This window comes from Engraulis encrasicolus, chromosome 12, assembly GCF_034702125.1.
Source record: "Engraulis encrasicolus isolate BLACKSEA-1 chromosome 12, IST_EnEncr_1.0, whole genome shotgun sequence".
Lineage (NCBI taxonomy): Eukaryota > Metazoa > Chordata > Actinopteri > Clupeiformes > Engraulidae > Engraulis > Engraulis encrasicolus.
Window position 1 is genome coordinate 22279776 of NC_085868.1, and position 20000 is coordinate 22299775.

The window sequence follows — 20000 nt, forward strand, 5'->3', positions numbered from 1 at the left end:
CGTGTGATTTTGAGTAGCCCACCATGTTTTGATATTATCCAAGCCTTCTCTGTCACGTGTAAAGTCATCTCAGCCTACCCTGAAGCAGCGCTAATTTTAGAAGAGTGGTGTGTGCAATATCAAAGACTTTCCTCTCATAAGACGGTGGCAAAATCATCCACTGATGACAGATATTGTTTTTCAGGTTTCATCATCGCTTACCCTCACGCACACACCGCTCCTGCAATGGCTAGATCTTAACGATGGAGAAACAGAAAAGGTAAGGCTCAGCTGTATAGTTTTTGTGCCGGAAGAGAACAAAAAACAAATTGATTCACAGAATGTCAGTATTACTGAGAAAGAAGAGATTGTATTTATTAATGTGTCAACAAAATGAAAGAGTAACCCCAGGGAAACCATAGGGACAAGGTCATCGCTTTGTTATGGTGTCATGAGATTGTTTTTGGAATCAGTTGGGTAGCTGTGTTATCTCTCTCTCTCTCTCTCTCTCTCTCTCTCTCTCTCTCTCTCTCTCTCTCTCTCTCTCTCTCTCTCTCTCTCTCTGTCACACACACACATTTTTTGCTCTCCCTTCCTCGGTCAGTCTCCATCTTTCCGTCCCCCCCCCCCCCTCTCTCTCTCTCTGTGTGCGTGGCACCAATAAGGTTTCTCAACTTGCTTCCCTTTTCTATTTTTGCCATGTCCTCCCTTGCCTTCCTATTTTTAGTAGTGTCTAAATTTAGCCACAACAAACAATTTGTATTAATTCATTTACCAGTATTATCTTCCCAAGTCTTGTATCCACTCCCTTTCTTCCCTTTCGTCTCTCTGTGTGTTTTCATGCGCAGTAGCTCTGGAGAGGAGCAGAGGTCCGTGGACCGGGGCCTGCTCCACACGTGGAAGGGCTACTCCTGCAGCGTCACCCCACAGAAGGTGCTCCTCTCTCGGCCTGTGCTGCAGGCAGCGCTGGGCTACAAGCATGGAGTGCTGCTGGTGGAGGGTGAGGAATCAGTCCATGGGCCATTCATTTCACGGGCACGACATTAGATTGCATATAGTATAGTAGAGCGTAACCCCAGAGCTTTGATGGAGAGTCTAAAGCTGGGCTCAAACTACACAACTCCTGATTTTATGTCCGATTTTGACGTCGGGGTGCACCGCACACTAGAAGAGAATCGCACCTGTCAATCTTATTCCCAGTCGCAAACACAGAGACAATGCCTAACGTTCTATTTCCTATTTCTACAATTTGTGATCGGTGACTCTTTGCGCTGCCAAAATTCTATCTTGGAACGTCGCACGCAACGAGGAAATCTTGCTGGACAATCACTTGCGATGGTCCTGGTGGGTAAAGTTCCACCAATTGTCGTAAGGGGGGGTTTCAGCTGAGAATCGGGCCGAGAGTCGTGTACTTTCAGCCTAGCTTAAGTTCTGACAGCAGTGCAGCAGTGGTCTCCAATTATTTTCCCCCAAGGTCCAAATTATGTAGCGCAAATGAGGCTGAGGGCCAAACAAAACCCCTATGGCCACAGATAGTACACATATACTGTATCTTTTCACTTGTTCCAACCTCATGACTAGCCAAATATTTGCCATGACCGGGCCTGATCTGGCCCACAGGCCGCCATTTGGAGACCCCTGACCTACAGATTCATGGAGGAATAGAGAAGAAAAAAGTAAAGACATAAGTAGCAGCAATTAATAGCTAAGGTAATGCATTAGTCCAATTAAAGTTGAGGAGCGAGTTCTTGAGTTGGGAGTGACAAGTTTTAAGAATTTGAATTTGATATTGTGAATTGAAATGTAAAAGAGAGATCGTGGCACTTTTTAATTTGAGAGCCAAATTTTTAGCAAGCGTCAAATCAGCTTCCTTAATTATTATTTAGTGGCTAAATGTCTACAATCAAAGTCATTCTCAAAGCTCTCTCCTCTCTCCATGTATTGTGATTTTTTTTTGTTTTAATGTCTCCTGTGCTGTCAATACTTTTCAGGGGGGCAGGTGTACAGCTTCGGGGAGTTGCCATGGAAACAGACCGCTGGCACCACGTCACCTGACCCGATCCTGGAGGCGGGCCTCAGCGGTCAGAAGGTGGTGGGCGTGGCAGCCGGAGGGTTCCATAGCGGCGCGGTGACCGAAGACGGAGGCGTCCACATGTGGGGCGACAACGCCCACGGCCAGTGTGGCCTATCGGGGCTCGCCACGGTCCCCAACCCCACACCTGTGGCCGTGGTCGACCACCCGTCCGACCCCGCCTCTCTGGGCCTACAGACACAGGTGAAGATCCTGGAGCTGGCTTGTGGGGAGCAGCACACGTTGGCGCTCTCTGCCCGGCACGAGGTGTGGTCGTGGGGCACGGGCCCCCAGCTAGGCCTGCCTGGAACTGGAACCTCCACAACCTCCAGTACACACGCCGCCACCCCCCCACTTACCCCCACCTGGCGTCCCCAGAAAGTGGAGCACCTGGCGGGCAGGCACGTTCTCCAGGTGGCCTGCGGAGCCTTCCACAGCCTGGCCCTGGTGCGCTGCCCCATCAGCCATCCTCCGCCGGATAAGTGTGGCCAGTGCCACCAGCTGCTCTACACCATGACGGACAAGGAGGACCACGTCATCATCTCCGACAACCACCGCTGCCCCCTGCTGGTAGAGACCGGCAAACCGGCGGGGGAGGGGGAGGGGGAGGGGGAGTGCGGGGCCGACGACAACCATCATACTACAGACGATCGCCGGCGCTCGGAAGGTAGCCCTGCTGGGGGGAAAGGAGGGTTGCTAGGACAACAACAACATCAACGACAACAGGAAGTGAAGTCATCTCCATCAATGCCCTTGTTGTCGTCGTCCACCACACAGCACGGCCACAGTAGTCCACCCAGGCCGCCATCATCCTTATCCACCCACTCTACCTCCAACGCCTCCTCCTGCGTTGATGCTGCCGCTGCGGCTACGGCTGGTGTGGGGTCCCCTGCCCAAGACGAGGTGACCTCCTCTGGGTCAGAGACCACTGACGCAGTCCCTCTTCCTCCTCCTCAGGATTCAGAGCATCCAGAGGTAACAATGGGAGACTTCAGTGGTGGTGGTGGTGGTGGAAGAGGGGAGCGTGGAAGGGTGCATGACAACACAGATGGTGGTGGTGGTGGTGGTAGTAGTGGTGGTGGTGGGAGGGCAGGGGAGCGTGGTGGCATGGGGGTGCATGATGCTGATGTCAGGGCGCATGCAAACAACACAGACGAGGGCATATCCAGCAGCATGGAGAGCAGTGGCGAGGTACCAAAGTCCTGTTTGTGTGTGCGTGGGTGTGTGCGCGCGTGTGTGCGCGTCTGTGCGCAGCAGCCACAACAGGTACAGGAGAGCAGCTCCGGCTCCAGACCTGAAGGGGGCGCCACTGCTGGTGCTGCTGCTGTTCTCCTCCAGGGCCAGGGTCCAGGAACAGGTTCGGGTTCGGGTCCGGGGGCCAAGAACTCCCCCTACCCGGACGAGCAGGCCGTGAAGGACTACCTGAAGAAGCTGTCGGACCACTCCATCGCCGACCAGGCGACCGCCAAGTCGCCACCACTGGCACAGAGATCACAGGTGGGTGGAGGCGGATACACACGCATACAGTGCAGTCCACACACACACACACATGTAAACGCATATATACACATATGTAAACAGGTACAATACACACACACACACACACATAAACACATACGGGTAGAGACGGATACAGATGCATGCAGTCCACACACACACACGTAAACTCATATATACACATGTGTAAACAGTAGAGTACAGGTAGAGTACTCACACACAGTTTGATTACTTAATTTGGGATGTCAAATAATTATTGAAAGAACAATTCAGCGCCCAAACAGTCTTAAAGTAGCAATAATGTGCATAGTACAGTACAAAAAATGATACCGGTCTACAGCCTATTCAGGGGTACAAACGACATCTCCTCCAAATATGCGGACTGCCTATAACTGCCGACAATGAACAACTCTTACAGCTAGCTGTATTGCTGCTTTCTTCTAGTTTAATCTGTTTATTTGCAGACCTCTACACACAGAGACACACACACAATCTGAAGACACATGTAAACATATACACAGATACAAACATAGATACAGACATGAATTTTATATATGTACACACACACACACACACACACACACACACACACACACACACACACACACACACGTGAAAATCATGGACTTTTGCTTGGACAGACATGGAATATCATGGAATTTTCTGAACAGTTGTGTACTAGATGCAAAACTGGGGTGTATTTTGTTGTTTACTTTTTTGATTAGTGTACAACGTTTTTTCTTACTGTTAAGTCATGAACGTTTTGCACTGTGTGGTTGTGTACACTTTCAGACATACAGACATAGAACAGCTCCAGGGAGGAAAATAGTTAAAAAAAAAACCCTTTTCAAACGTCATTTCCTTTGACGGAAGTGGTCATGGAAATTCTGGGGGGGGGGGTTTTGGGTCTGGAAAGGCATGGAAAGTCATGGAATTTTATATCTGGCAGTGGCTATGACACCTGCGCTGTAAGGGAATGCAGCATCAAAAGAAAAATTGTGATACCTGTTGTCAGCAATTCCGGGGCCATAATGGATGTCTCCTTTACACTATACTAATCTCAAGGTGTTGTCATATATACTGTAATATATCATTGCATGATACATTATATATATTCATGGCTCTAAATTAACACCAGCCAACCGGCCAAATGCTGGTAAAATATCAGTTTGGCTGGTAGAAAAGATCAACTTACTTGCCACTTAGAACCATTATTAGAAGCCTCCTATTATACAATATACTGCCCTCCAAAGGCAAAGGGCAGTAACCACACCGACGGTGAAGCTGAGAACAATGCCATCAAAGCCTTGGTATAAGGCTGGAAATTGAAATTTGACACATCGATATCTCTGAAACTGTACACATTCGGACCATAAGGGTTTTTTTTCACAAGATAAAGGAGGTGTAATGAAGACCTTTTTCAGTGTAAACTCAATTTTGACAAAATATGTAGTTACTGCACTTTGCCTTTGTAGGGCAGTATACTAATCTCAAGGTGGTGTCATATACAATACGTATAATATATAATTACCTTATATATTATATGTATTCATAGCTCTAAATTAACACCAGCCAACATGCCAAATGCTGGTGAAATTTCTGTTTGGTTGGTAGAAAAGACCAACTTACCATGCACTTTTACCCATTTGTGAGTGTGTGTTTGGCTAGTAAGATTAACATCTATTAGGCTTTTTGGCTGGTGATGAAAAAAGTTATTTAGAGCCGTGTATACTGTATATTATACAGAGATAATGACGCTGAATCTAATCTAAATGCACACGTACACCTACCTAGACGAACACACTTACAAGTCTCTTCTACTCAGGTGGACGCCATTGCCGACGTCTTCACCCCGGACGAGCCCCAGCCCCTCTCCTCCACCTCTTCCCTCCCCTCCTCCTCCACCTCCTCCATCCCCTCCTCCATGCTCATGCCAGCTGGGGCGGGGGGCCCTGGTGGCCCCGTGGGCGCTGCCCTGAACAGCCTGGTGGCGTCCTGCGCCTCGGTGGTGGGCGAGCGGGTGGCGTCCACGTGCGAGGCTCTGTCGCTGCGCAAGGTGAGATTTAGAATTTTAAACTCTTTAAAACTCTTCTGATAATTTGTATGTGTTACTAAATGGCTAAATTACGTTAATGTAACCACGGTTCTATAAGTTTCGGATGACTGCCAGGCAGTGCTTTCAGCCAAGGCCTGGCGGTCAGTAGAAACAAAATAGAACGAAGGTTACGTATGTAACCATTGTTCTATGAGTTTGGCTGAAAGTGCCGTCTGGTTGTCAGTAGAAACGAAGTAGAAATATTGTAGATATGCTTGAGCAATATCATCTTAATAGATGTCTTACGTCAGAATCTCCTCTACTGGTTGTGCCTTGGGTCAAATCTAGACTGGATGAAATGGCATTTAGTCATTATGCTGCAAAATGCTGGAACCAGCTTCCTGTCCAAATTAGAACTGCCCCAACAGTGTCTTGTTTTAAAAAGAAATTAAAAACGGCTTCATTCTCATCTGCCTTTGGTGATAGTTATTTATATACTATCTATAACGCAATATAGTTTCTTTTTATTCTCTTTTCTCTTTCTGTAGCACATTGAAGGACAATTATGTACAGTATGATAATGTGCTTTATAAGCAGGCGTGAAAGTAGTTTTTGTTTCTTAGCGGTGCTACCCCAAGCAAACAAACAATTAGCAAGCAAAATTAACATGTGTACAACAGATCTACTGTATATCGCTGCATGACTATTTCGGGTGCCTCTCCATAGGACACTTGTGTCAATTGGCATAGTGTAGGTGTATGTGTTTTCTACTTGAAGAGCAGACCTTACTTTTTTCTAAATGTGGGTTTTTGGGCAGCATCTCTTCTCTTACCGGTACTGCGCACCGGTGCTACGCATCTGTGCGCACCAGTCTACTTTCACCCCTGTATATACAGTAAGTCATTTTCATTGATTGATTGATTGATTGATTGATTGATTGATTGCAGGTGATGAGCTACTACTACCAGCCCACCAGCTCCTCCTCCGCCGCCTCGGTGGCCAGCGACTCCTCTGCCAACTCCACCTCCTCTGCGCCGCCCGGCCTGGTGGCAGCAGGGGGCGCGGGCACCCAGGGTGACACAGCCCCGGACGAGGCGCTCCTCAAGTAGGTCTTTGGCGATTGTTGTTGTCAATTGCAATTATTTTTGCGGCAGTATTGGGCAGTCATCAGTGAATGCTCCTTCTCTGGAAAAAAAGCAGAGAATTTTTTATGTTCTGTATTTACTGTACAAAGTATTTGTAGCAAAGAAATGTCAAGTGATTAAATGTGTGGTGTGGTAAATAAGTGGTTATGATTGGCATATTTTTAATATCTTCTACATATTGTAGTGTAGATTTGGTAATATAGTCATTGTCAATATCTATATGTATGTACTGTATATTGTCATTTTGTATTGACCACTGCAGGACCTTAGTAACGACTAGTATATGTAGCAGTCATCATGGCAAACAAGAATTTAAAGGTGCACTGTAAGATGGTGGCCTCTCCAGAAGAGCTGCCCAGGGGACGTGCAACGACAGGAAGGCTGTGAAAGCATTATGTAGAAATGATAGCATCTTAATAATGTTTTATTCATATTTTTTATTTATACTTTTAAAATATTTTGTATGTTTTATTTTGTATTATTGGAATGTCCTTAGTCTGGAGGAATCTATCCAGAAGAGCTGCAGCCTGGGGGACGTGCGGCGACAGGAGGAGGGCGAGGCCCAGAGTCGACGGCTGTCTCTCCCGGGGCTCCTGTCTCAGGGTAGATACGCAGTTCAACTCTTAGCAACCTCATACGGGGGGATGCGTAAGTAAGGGCAAGCCGAGGGCACACGTGTGTGTGTGTGTGTGTGTTGTGTGCATTTAGGTGTGTGTACACTACCTGTGTGCTTAATGTGTTTGTAACTCTGTGTGTGTGTGTGTGTGTGTGTGTGTGTGTGTGTGTGTGTGTGTGTGTGTGCGTGTGCATGTGCGTGTGCATGTGCAAGTGTGCACAATTTGGTTCATAGCACATTGAATTGTACAGCTTGTATGAAATGTGCTTTAAAATTCCACATGCATTGCTTTGCCTGTACTGTTGCTTATCCATTGCTCTAAATGCATGGATGGAAGGGCTGTAAAGAGCCATGCACATATCTGACCAGGGTTACATATTGAGCGCAGTTGCATGCAAGGAATACTGCAATTTTAAACATGCACAAGTCATGTAAACTCAGTCTCTTGTCAATTAAGCACATTTATCTTGCTCTGCCCTTAGAAGTCAGCAGTTGTTGTTGTTTTTTCAAAGAAATCACGATATTAGGTATTTTTTAATAAAGTGTTTGATGTGACCAAACTAATTTAGTCACTACGTTTACATGATGTTTTTTTAATTCTGAATTAAACAGTTCCGTCGAGTTTACTTTGATCTTTCCTTTAATTCCGAAATAAGAGCTGTTTTCATCATGTTTTCAAAGCGGAATTAAGCTTTATTCAGAATTAAATGGAGTTAATTCGGAATGAAATGTCTCATGTAAATGTAGCCAGTGTCATATGAAATGTATAACCTGCATTGGCCATGAAGCCACAGCTGCAATGGCTATAAACCAAAACAAGCAAACAAACATGTCATGTAAACTCTCAATTGGTTCCGAATGTGGCCGTGTTCTGTTCTGGGAACATCCCGTTTGCAGAATGCTGCTCCACATGTAAACGTAATATTCCAGTACTGGTTTTAAACCTACTACATAGTACATACTGACAATATTGAATCCGGATTCCGAAATACTCCGGTGTGCATGTATCTGCGCTCATTATATTTCCTGCATAGGTGTGTGTGTGTGTGTGTGTGTGTGTGTGTGTGTGTGTGTGTGTGTGTGTGTGTGTCTATGCCGTGTGTGCTTGTGTGCACTGGTTTTGCCCTGCAAGCTTACGCATCATGTGCCGCATTCCTCAGCTGTTTGAGCCCTATTGTGATTTTGTGTGGAGCTACCCCTAGGAGGCTATTTTTTTCATTATTGCTTTGCATGTTGAAATTGTGTGTGTGTGTGTGTGGGGGGGGGTATGGGGGTGTCGGGCTGTTTGCTTATGAGTATGTATGGTAAATAATGGTTATGGTTAAGTATGATATATGGACTAAGTGTGTGGGGGGTGTCCCCGTGGCCCAGAATTGGAACCTCATTGCATACAGTTGTACGGAGTGGGCAGAGGTGCATCTTGCCACAAGGCAAGGCAGGCAGCCGCTTGGGGCCCCCAAGCCCCTAGATAGTGAATAACAGCCCACATTTTACCACAATAGTGGCGATTTTGGTTCAAATGCTCATTTTTTTTGCATTTTCGCTTGGGGCCCCACCTGACCCTAGAATCGCCTCTGGGAGTGGGTGTGGGGCGTTTCAAACGAATTTGTCCCAGGGTCCAGCCAAAGCTGTTGGCGACCCTGTATGTGCGTGGCTTGCTTGCTTTTTTGCACACACACACCCTCTCACACACACACACACACACACACACACACACACACACACACACACACACACACACACACACACACACACACACACACACACACACACACACACACACACACACACACACACACACACACACACACACGCACCCTCCCACAGACACTGTCTGTAGCCTGTTTAGCAAACCATTGAGTTACAGATGGCTACGCCTCAGGGGGCCGATAAAAAATAGACCAATAATTTACACACACCAACACACACGTCAAAGTGAGTGTGCCTCCTTGAACAAGGTGACACACTCACTTGACGGTATTAAATCATTTAAAAGTGAGTGTGTGTGTGCCTGTCTGTCTGTCTGTCTGTCTGTCTGTTGGGGGGGGGGGTGGGGTGGGGACTTTGTGTTGTCTGATTCCTCCTTCCTGTACATTGGTGAATGTGTGTGTGTGTGTGTGTGTGTGTGTGTGTGTGTGTGTGTGTGTGTGTGTGTGTGTGTGTGTGTGTGTGTGTGTGTGTGTGTGTGTGTGTGTGTGTGTGTGTGTGTGTGTGTGTGTGTTTCATTTTGTGTGCAGTTTATTAGTTTAAGAGTCCACTCCATTTATCAGCTTTTTGGTTTAGTGTAATTGGGTTAGCGTATGTGTAGTACACATTAATCTAGCTGCGTTTGGGTGTCTTTGTAAGCTTGTGTTTATTTCTGTGTGCACGTGTGTGTGTGTGTGTGTGTGTGTGTGTGAGTGTTGTCAGTAGTGGGTGGGTAAAATGCTCCAGGTTTACAGTATTTATTTAACAGGTTGTTGCCTCTAGCAGTGTAGTTTTGTGTGTGTGTGTGTGTGGGTGTGTGTGTGTGTGTTTTCCAGCGTGTGGGGTGTTTGTGGTTTTGTGTGTGTGTGTGTTTGTGTGTGTGTGTGTGTGTTTTCCAGCGTGTGGGTGGAAGAGTGTGTGCGTACCAGTGTGTGTGTATGTATTGGTCTGCATCTGCCTCCACGTTTTTCTGCATTGCTAGTGAGGGTGTGTGTGTCTGTGTGTCTGTGTGTTGGTGTATATATTTGTAAACACACACTCAACAGTATTTCCCCAGCGACGAAATCCACAGTACCCAAACAAAATTTGTAGCCATAAACCAACCACAACAAAATAATCACAGCTTGAATGAGAGGTGGTGCTGAACACAGAGAATACACACACACAGCTCAGCAGTTTAAGTGTGTGTGTGTGTGTGTGTGTGTGTGTGTGTGTGTGTGTGTGTGTGTGTGTGTGTGTGTGTGTGTGTGTGTGTGTGTGTGTGTGTGTGTGTGTGTGTGTGTGTGTGTGTGTGTGTGTGTGTGTGTGTGTGTGTGTGTGCATTCATATTTCTTGCTTCGGTCTGGATGAGGTGTGTGTGCGTGTGTGTGTGTGTGCTTGCATGCATGCGTGTGTATCCATTTTTGTGTGTTTGTGTGCTGACTGTGTGCATGTCTGTTTGTGTGTATCCAGTGTGTTTGCTTCTGTCCATGTGGTTGAGGTTGTCAAAGTGGTGGTACTCGGAGAGCTCAATATTTTCTAGGGTGGTACTTCACACAAAAAGTTTGAAAACCACTGGTCTAGCTGTTTATGCGTTCCGGTCACTTTCTAGCTCCATGCCAGCGCGTGCTGGTCAGCATGTGTTTGTGTGTGGGTTTGTGTGTGCCAGAGGTTTAAAGAGACGCGCACCGAAAGTGTGTGTGATGTGTGTGATGTGTGTGGGTGTCCTTTGTTGTGTGTTTGAGGTCAGAGGGGGCGTGTCTGTTTTAATTTTGCTTTTTGTTTTTTTGTTCATCCATCTGTTTATTTCCTTGTTAATCCCATATTTTCTCTCTTTCTCTCTTTCTCTCTTTTTCTTGTTCTCTCTCTCTCTCTCTCTCCCTTTTTCTGTTTCTCTGTGTCTCATTCTACCCTTATTTCTTTGCATTTCTCCATCTCCTCTCTTTTTTTTTCCTTTTTTCGTCTTTGTTTTTCTTTCCCCCATCCTTTTCTCTCTACCCCCTCTCGTACCTCTCCTCCTGCTCATCTTCCTCTTTCTCCTCTATATCTCCCCATCTCTTTAACCCTCCCTCCTCTCCTCTTCTATCCACTACTCACTCTGTCTTTCTTTCTCTCTCCATCTGTCTCTGCCTCTCTATTTCTATCTCTCTGCCTCTGTCTGTCTGTCTCTCTCTGTCTCTCTGTCTGTCCCTGTCTGTTCCTGTGTCTCTGTCTCTGTCTTTCTCTGTCTCCGTCCATCTCTGCGTTGCCAGTGTCTCCTCGTCTGCTGCGGCGCTACAGTCGTTCTCGGGTCAAGGCGGCGCTCCTGGACGCGGTGCTGGTCGCCGATGACGACAACCTCTTGCCCTCGCTGCAGACGGAAGTGTGGAGCTGGGGGCGGGGCCAGGAGGGGCAGCTGGGACACGGAGACCTCCAGTCAGGGTCAGTAGACCACACTACACTACACTACCCAACATGCAATGGACCTGTCAACAGGAAGTGTTTTTGTTCATTTAAGGGGTTAGTTAATACTATGGGATGAATGCACAGCACGTATCGCATACTTAGCAAAGTCCTGTACTTTTAATTATGTTACATACTGGAACATCATAAAAGTGGAAGCGTGAAAGCCCAACTGGGAAACACCAACCCTCATTGTCATTGTGGCACAGCACTCCACAGCATTTGTGCATTTATGCCTCACCCGTGCAAGGGGGCAGCCCCCAATGGCGGCCCAAAGGGAGCAGTGCGGCGGAACGATACCATGCTCTGGGTACCTCAGTCATGGAGGATGATGGGGAGGAGCACTGGTTAATTACTCCCCCCACCAACATGGCGGGTGAGGAATCGAATCTGCAACCTTTGGGCTACAAGTCTGACGCCCTAACTGCTTATCGCCCGTTGTTGAAGTTCACCGTCTTGGTCTACACTTCTTGCGTGTTCAAAATCCGAGTCAAAAGAATCAAAAACTCCAAAAGTCAAATTAATCTATTTATTTTCTAAAATTATCAAATAGCAAAATGACCACCACTGGTACTATCCGGAATACCAGCAATGGCCCATACACAGTAGACACTACAGCTTTCCAGAACTGCAGAGTCTACTACAGAAAAATGACAAAGACAACGAAAGCATCTTACGGAGCGCTCCGGAATTCCTAATTCTTCTCTCGCTCTGACCAATAACAATTATTGAGTTCGGGTGAAATGAAATTAGGAACTCCTGACTAGCCCTTTGTGTTGGTATTTATGGTTTGTGGGTGTATGTGATTTGTTAGTTAACCAAGAATGTGCCTATGCTGTGTCGATTGTAATCTGCTGTCATCATCTGCAGGTGGTCCTTGGGGGCTGATTTGATCACTCTAGGTCCTCATGACCTCATCTGTGAACTTTCTGAGTTCTGTAACTTTGATTAAGCAATACACATACAACAGCACATTCTTTTCACATCTTTGTGGGTCCTTGGTTCTGAAAAGATTGAAATCCAATGTTATTCGTTTCCCATTGTCACCTACTCCTGGCCTCCTAAAAAGGATTAAGTCAAATACTTTCGCTTCTGAGTGACATCACTGTATCCTGTGTCCTAGAAAGAATGACACTTCAAGGAGTTAGTTTGCACATTGCTGTTCTTCCTGTATACTCTTTGGACTTCAGACTCCTTCTCTAAGGAAAATAAGCAATCAGTTAATCAAACATCAAATGACTGGCTTTCAGCTTGTCTCATGACAATGTTTTGATGACATCTGTAGGCTCTCCTAAAAAGAATGGGCAATTACTCAACATCCTCATCTCATGATTGTCACATGAGGCCATTACTCAATGGTTTGAGTGCCCACAAACAGAAAAACAAGACACGTTTATTTTAATGTTTTTAGTCATAACCAAATATTGTAGAATTTCCTTGCAAACACAAATGAATTCCTGAACTACTTGTCGTAAGCCAATGCATTAAATTTCAGCACCTCAAACTCTAGCCTTTTTTCCAAACCCGTTAATCATCCACAAGCAGCAACAATCAATTGATTATCATTAGTGTTAACAGTATGTCTGTCTGCTTTATTGAGTTTATCATGCTTTTGTCTTTCTGTCAATCTATTTGTCTTTCTTATCGTCTTATCTGTCTTTTTATCTGCCTGACTGTATCTTCTTTCTCCTCCTCTTTCAGGTCGCAGCCTATGTGTATTAAGTGTCTGAGCAATAAGGAAGTGTTGAGGATAGCGGCCGGTGCCCACCACTCTGTGGCCATCACTGCCCAGTCACAGGTCTGTTGGCCTGTCTGCCTGCCTGCCTGTCTGTCTGTGCGTCTGTCCGTCTGTCTCTTTTCTCCTTGCCCATCTACCTGTCTGTCCATCTGCCTGCCTGCCTGTCTGCCTGCCTGCCTACCCATCTGTCTGTCTGTTTGCCTGTCTTTCTGTCTGCCTGTCTGCCTGCCTGCCTGTCTGTCTGTCTGTCTCGTATGTCTGTTTTTCGATTCTTAGGTCTGTCTGTTTCTGCCTGTCTGTCTGTTTGTCAATCCAGTCCGTATTCTGTTAGTGTTAATCTGCTTGTCTGTCTGTCTGTCTGTCTATCTGTCTGCCTGTTTGTTTGTCTCTTTTCTCCTTGCCTGCCTGCATGTCTCTCTGTCGACCCTGTCCTAGGTCAGCAGAGAGAGAGAGAGAGAGAGAGAGAGAGAGAGAGAGAGAGAGAGAGAGAGAGAGAGAGAGAGAGAGAGAGAGAGAGAGAGAGCGAGAGAGAGAGAGAGAGCGAGCGAGCGCTGGTGTTGCCGGCATCCGCCTAGTGTTCCTGGCCTCATGAGGCTTTGATAGCCCCTCACACAGCCTATCATATTAGACAGCCTCAATAACACTGTGTGTGTGTGTGTGTGTGTTGCAGTGTTATTCATGGGGCAGCAACAGTTCTGGTCAGCTCGGTCACATGGAAACGCCCAGCACGATACCACGTCTGGCCAAGGTAACATCACACACACACTCACGCTCACACACACACACTAACACTCACACACGCACACGCACACACGTACACACGTACACACACACGCACACACACGCACACAAGCACACAAACACACACACGCACATACACACACACACGGCCATTCATGTAGGCACATAAGAAAAGCATGCACCTAAGCACAATTGCTGACATGCACACTAGACATACGCCCCCCCACACACACACACACACAGATACATAGTTCCAGACATCTTTGTATACCTTCCTGAACAATATTTTTCCATCAGTGATACAGCAATAGAATAAGGAGTTGTGTGTTGACTGACTATTTGTCCCCTCTGTGTTGCCGTAGCTGTCAGAAGGCATCCGCGTGTGGGACGTGGGGGCAGGTCAACAACACACGCTGCTATTGGCTGATGGGGACTGCTTCCAGCCAATCCTGTACTACAGTGGGCAGCAGGTGAAGGAGGGGGCAGGGCAGACCTCCCAGGAGTCTTCAGGAGGCTACACCCAGCAGCCAGTGCTGCTCCCCTTCTGCATGAACGTAAGTGTGAGAGTGAAAGTGGAAGCCCAACTGGGACACAGCACACAAGTGTACACAACGAAATTGCATTTATGCCTCACCTGTGTGTGTGTGCGTGTGTGTGTGTGTGTGTGTGTGTGTGTGTGTGTGTGTGTGTGTGTGTGTGTGTGTGTGTGTGTGTGTGTGTGTGTGTGTGTGTGTGTGTGTGTGTGTGTGTAATCCACACAGATTGGCTACGTGAGCAGTGTGTGTGCGGGGGGCCAGGTGTGTGCCGCGTTGGCGGATAAGAACGTGATGGGCTTCATCGCCAGTTTGCACGAGCTGGCCGCCGCTGAGAGGAAGTGCTACTGCAAACTCACCAGCATCAAGACTCAGGTCCTCCAGCCACTACTCAACGCAGGTAAGAAGACTGTGGATTTATTACTAGATGTGCCTCCCCAGATGTACTTACATATACTGTACATGTTTATGGAGATATTACTACTGCAAACTCACCAGCATCAAGACACGCGTCCACCAGACCCTACTCAACGCAGGTTAGAATTAGGGGTCGACCAATACAGGTTTTTTAATGGCCGATGCGATACGGATTTTTTTTTTTCATCACCCTTGGCCGATACCCGATTTCCGATACCCAATATTTGGGGCTGATATGGGTAAAAAAAAAAGGTTAAAAAATGTCAAATTTTCCAGGTCTCAAGTTAAAAATAAACATTCCTTATCAAATTGAGGTAGAACTTGTAAAATTTAAACACCCACTCTAACAATCAAGTAATGTCTAACAATCAAGTAATAAAAACATTAAGTGTCTTGGTGCTTAAAAAAAAAATGAATGACATAAAATAGGCCTAATAAATATTGCGTATCGGCCAAAAACACACGCGTATCGGCCGATACCGATACACTTAAAATATGCAAATATCGGCCCGATACCGATACCGATACCGATACCGATATACATATCGGTCTATCCTTCGTTAGAATGTACCTTCATGTGGCTACGTAGCCTTTTACTGCAGATTGCGTCGCAGACGGACCTATTCACTATTTGCTGAAAATACTACATCATAACAACATTGCTATGACAGTACAGAGAGCCTTAACTAACAGATTAAGACATAACCATTAACATTTTGGTCACAATGAGGTTATAACATAGGCTCTGCGCTAAGCAGTTAAAGAAGTTATACGCAGTATATTATGTAGGACTATACAGTCCAGCCTACACGAACTGGAAGCAGTGCTACTGCAAACTCTCTAGAATCAAGACACAAGTCTTGCAGCCCCTACTCAACGCAGTCAAGAAGACTGTGGATTTGAAAGAAAGTGACAGCCCACATGGGAAACTCCAACTCCCATTGTCATTGTGACACACAACAAAATTGCATTTTATGCAACTCTCCCGTGCAAGGGGGCAGCCCCCAATGGCGCACCAAGGGAGCAGTGCGGCGGGACGGTAGGAGGATGGGGGAGAGCACTGGTTAATTATTCCCCCCGCCAACCTGGCGGGTCAGGACTCAGGAGTCGAACGGGCAACCTTTGGGTTACAAGTCTGATGCCCTTACCGCTTACCCATGACTGGATTTATTACTATCATTTACTTGCATAGATACATGTTTATGGAGATATTACTACCGAAACTCACCAGCATCAAGACATGCGTCCACCAGCCCATACGCATATGATGTGGAAACCTACACAAAAAAATTGATTATTTTGTCTGGCTTGACAACCAAACCTTGTGGTGTAATGGCACTCTGCTTCATGCTGTGGCTGCATTACCTAGCCAGGCCGTACGCTCCTAGTGACACAACACCTATAGCGTTGCTTCTAGTCAGGCCAATAGCAATACAATATCGTTTCTGAGTTCCCCAAAAAACGAGAAGGGTCCAGCTGCAGTAAAACAGTTCCACCCTTAATGCAAGCACACCCATGGGCGTTCCCGGCATTTGCCGTATTAGCCAATCGTGAAGGGATACTGCATGATGTCATTTTCAAGGCCATTTCCGGATGAAGGCTCCATGTTTTCAAAGATATCCCGTGCAAATTGTTATCTTCCAGAGAAACGTTTCACTGAACATTCCACTGACATAATATTCTCAACAATTTATGTAAGAAAGTGAGATAAATCACACGTTTTCTAATCCCAATATGTATTTTGCTTTGTCTTCCCGTACCTCGGACATTGTAGCCTACTGTTTAGGACTCGTGTCGCTATGCACACATTTGTCATAACGTCATCAGGTCGCCAAAATGCTTTGATTTCAACACGACAACGTTGACACATTTACAGTAAATAGGGCCTACTGTATATATTGCCTAAATATATACAGTCAATGCGTTGGCATTACCTTACCTAGCTGTGTGTATCGAGGTCACTGTTAACACTGGGTAGGCTATATGATTAAACCACAGATTTTTTTAAGGGCTGTGATTAAACATCCTTTCCAGGATATTAACACACCCTGACAAATAATAATGACGTCATCAGTCGAATGCTCCATTCATTTCAACGGGGCTCCCCAACGTTCGCACGTCTGTTACTTTTCGGGGTCTAAAGATTCTCTCTGTCGTGCTGCTATTCCACGGTAGCGACCTTCTCGCCGAACGTTAACCCTTACTTAAAAAAACCTTTTAGGCGAGGTTGTTCACTTGGTAAGACATGATATAGGCTACTTAGAAAAGTTGTACGATGTACATCAGCAACACATTCCCGACTTTTTGAAGTAGTGTCACCTCACCAGTTATGTGGCCAGCTTGAAAAGAGCAGATATTAATGAAAAAATACATGAAATAGTATTTGAAATAGCAATAGGCTATTTGTTTGTTTTATTGGAGAAAAACGATTTCTTCATTACCATAGGCCTACCATACTCCATGTCTGTCTATGATTTAGGAGTGACCACACCATTGAAGCTTACACTTTATCCAGGAGAGGTTCCAGATTGGCCTGTCTTAATTCAAAGGCCATCAGAAAACAGAGAAAACTTTTCCTATCATCATAACCAGTGTTTGTGCATACATAATCAGGACCGCTGACAGCTTTGGCTTTGCCCAGGACAAAGTCATCTGAAAGGGCCCCCCACTCAATACATAGACTACATACAATGTAATGAGGACCCATTCCTGGACCCCTCGTCTCACTGGGCCCAGGTCAACGGACTCCTTTGTCCCCCCTGTCAGCTTCTCTGCATGTAGGCCACATACATTGCTGAAAGAAGTGAACGAGACAGGAATGAAATGTGAATTTATTTCTGTTTACTTTTACACTACGAAGTGTGAACGGTCACCTCTCCCTCTCCTTATATTCAGAGTGCATAAAACAGCACTCAACTGTGTGGTCTGTTGATCGCCTGTGTAGTACAGTAGATTAGACTCCATTTTTTGACAAAATCTATGGAGGGTTAACACAAAGTTTGAAATTGTGTTTGACCAGTCTCCAATGTGCATTTAACTAATAACTAAAAATAAGGCATTGGCATTAAATATCTATTAAGTATCAGACTGATACATACTATAAATACACTCACACAGACACCCAAACAGTGTGCAATAATAAGATTAACATACTGATGGACAATAAATACACAAACACAGTGGACACACACACACACGGCAGGAGAAGTTCATACAGGTGATGTGAAGATGCTGTATACAAGGTGCAATGAGTAAAGTGTAAGTGGCATGGTGAAAGAAGTGTTCATGGAATATTCTCCCGTGTCCTTGGTTATTCATGTGGTTTTCTTCAGTGCGTTGAGGAGTCTGATGGCTTGTGGAAAGAAGCCATTTCCCAGTGTGCTTTTGCAGCACCGCATGCTGGGCTAGCGCTTCCCTGATGGTAGTAGGGAGAACAGGTAGGGGTGATCTTATGAGCTTTTCTACTGTCCTCACCACTCTCTGTACTGCCTTCTAGTCTTCAGCTTGACGGCTGCCATGCCAGACAGAGAGGCTGCTGGTCAGGATGCTCTCAATGACACCCCTGTAGAAGGTGGTGAGTGCCGTTGTGGGGAGGTCGGCTCTTCTCTCATCCTTCGCAGGAAGTGGAGTAGTGTCTGTGCCTTTTTGAGATGGTGGAGCTATGTGGTGCAGTTGGCAGAGGAGGAGCGGCACAGTGGTTGGTGCTGGGTTGATCAGGTTCAGATCCGAAGTTGCTGGTGTCATCAGCCCTCCCTCTGAAAACTGGCTCTGTGCCTGTCAAAAAAAAGGCATGTTAATGTTATGAATGACAATTAAGACAAAAACAACCACCCCCTATCTACCTACAGAAGGACATGACATGAGCACGTGCATATGCTTGTGCACATGCCCCCCCACACACTGCTACTGTCTTAAAGTTTGGTGCACGTGCATGCATGCATGCATGCCTATTCTCCCCCCTTTGCCTCAAGTCAAGTGTGCATTTTAGAGGTTGTCCTCACCTGCACATGTGTGAAGAGCAGGAAGATTGGAGGTTGAGGATGAAGAGGCAAGGCAGGAGGTTCTCCTTGTGAGCGGCCCTGGTCCTGATGCTGATTGCCCATCACCATGCTGTGGTTCATCAAACCCATTACCGGCATATCAATGCTGAACAGGAACGACTGCTTCCATCTGCACGCATGCACACAAACACACACACACACACACACACACACACACACACACACACACACACACACACACACACACACGAGAGGGATACATAGAATACACTACATAAAAATCACACCCATCATTTTAATGCAGAACACCAGGCTGAAGAGATACACAGCTTCTGGCCTGTGCAGGGATCACTACAGTGCCAGTGTTTTGTAAAAAAGAGATAGAGAGTGGGGACCGAGAAAGTGAAAATAGGAGAGAGAGGAAACAGAGGACAGCGTGTCTCTGAAGCTGATCGGTCTAAACTGGTCTTAAACTTAATCCTGCTGAGACTCTGACACATCCAGCTCCCTAAGAGATGGAGGGCAGGGATAAAGGCGAGAGGCCAGGCCTGTCTATGAGACCAGGACTAGAGCAGTAGAATAGCCTATCTGAAAATGTCAGGGATTTCAGTATACCCGCCTAAAATTGATTGATTCAATATTACCCATAACCACCTAAAAGAATTGCTCAAAAATACAGTATACCCACCATCAAAACGTAGACTATACCACTGCCTACGCTACAGCCTCTTCCACTGGAGGAAAATCGCTCCGTTGACCTAGACAGATAGGCTACAATAGAACAAGTGTACATGACAAAAATGGAAATATATTTCTTCATAACACAGTCTTCGTAGACATTCAAATCGGCAACATCAGAAGTGTGATGAAAACAGAGATTTTGAGAGTAAATAGTCTTGGAACCAAGGCACTTAGATCGTATAGTTTACAAAGTTAAAACCAAAAGAAAATACAATGTTTATCACCGAAAATACCACAGGGATCTCTTTCATACATTAACACATACCTGACAGGGCGGACACAATGAGGCACACTGCAAGGGGTCGAAGCGAACGGCATTCCTGCGACACAATAGGCTCGTTAGCACCTGTTAACTTCATAACGATCGCGGACATTAATG

The 20000-nt window shown here is 46.0% G+C and overlaps 1 protein-coding gene across 6 annotated transcripts in view; it reads left to right on the forward strand.

Annotated features, from left to right (window-relative positions):
- Positions 1 to 20000, forward strand: part of als2b (alsin Rho guanine nucleotide exchange factor ALS2 b) — a 67727-nt gene that overhangs the window by 921 nt on the left and 46806 nt on the right. For 2 of the 6 annotated variants that reach the window (XM_063211762.1, XM_063211765.1), the window contains exons 2-13: positions 185 to 259; positions 828 to 979; positions 1971 to 3025; positions 3305 to 3547; positions 5373 to 5603; positions 6530 to 6687; positions 7224 to 7375; positions 11261 to 11429; positions 13152 to 13248; positions 13859 to 13936; positions 14292 to 14483; positions 14691 to 14862. In XM_063211762.1, the coding sequence (XP_063067832.1) occupies positions 243 to 259; positions 828 to 979; positions 1971 to 3025; positions 3305 to 3547; positions 5373 to 5603; positions 6530 to 6687; positions 7224 to 7375; positions 11261 to 11429; positions 13152 to 13248; positions 13859 to 13936; positions 14292 to 14483; positions 14691 to 14862 (2716 nt within the window). In that variant the 5' untranslated portion in view covers positions 185 to 242. The remainder of the gene's footprint in view (positions 1 to 184; positions 260 to 827; positions 980 to 1970; positions 3026 to 3304; positions 3548 to 5372; positions 5604 to 6529; positions 6688 to 7223; positions 7376 to 11260; positions 11430 to 13151; positions 13249 to 13858; positions 13937 to 14291; positions 14484 to 14690; positions 14863 to 20000) is intronic. The other 4 variants (XM_063211766.1, XM_063211767.1, XM_063211763.1 and 1 more) reach the window with 3 other exon arrangements.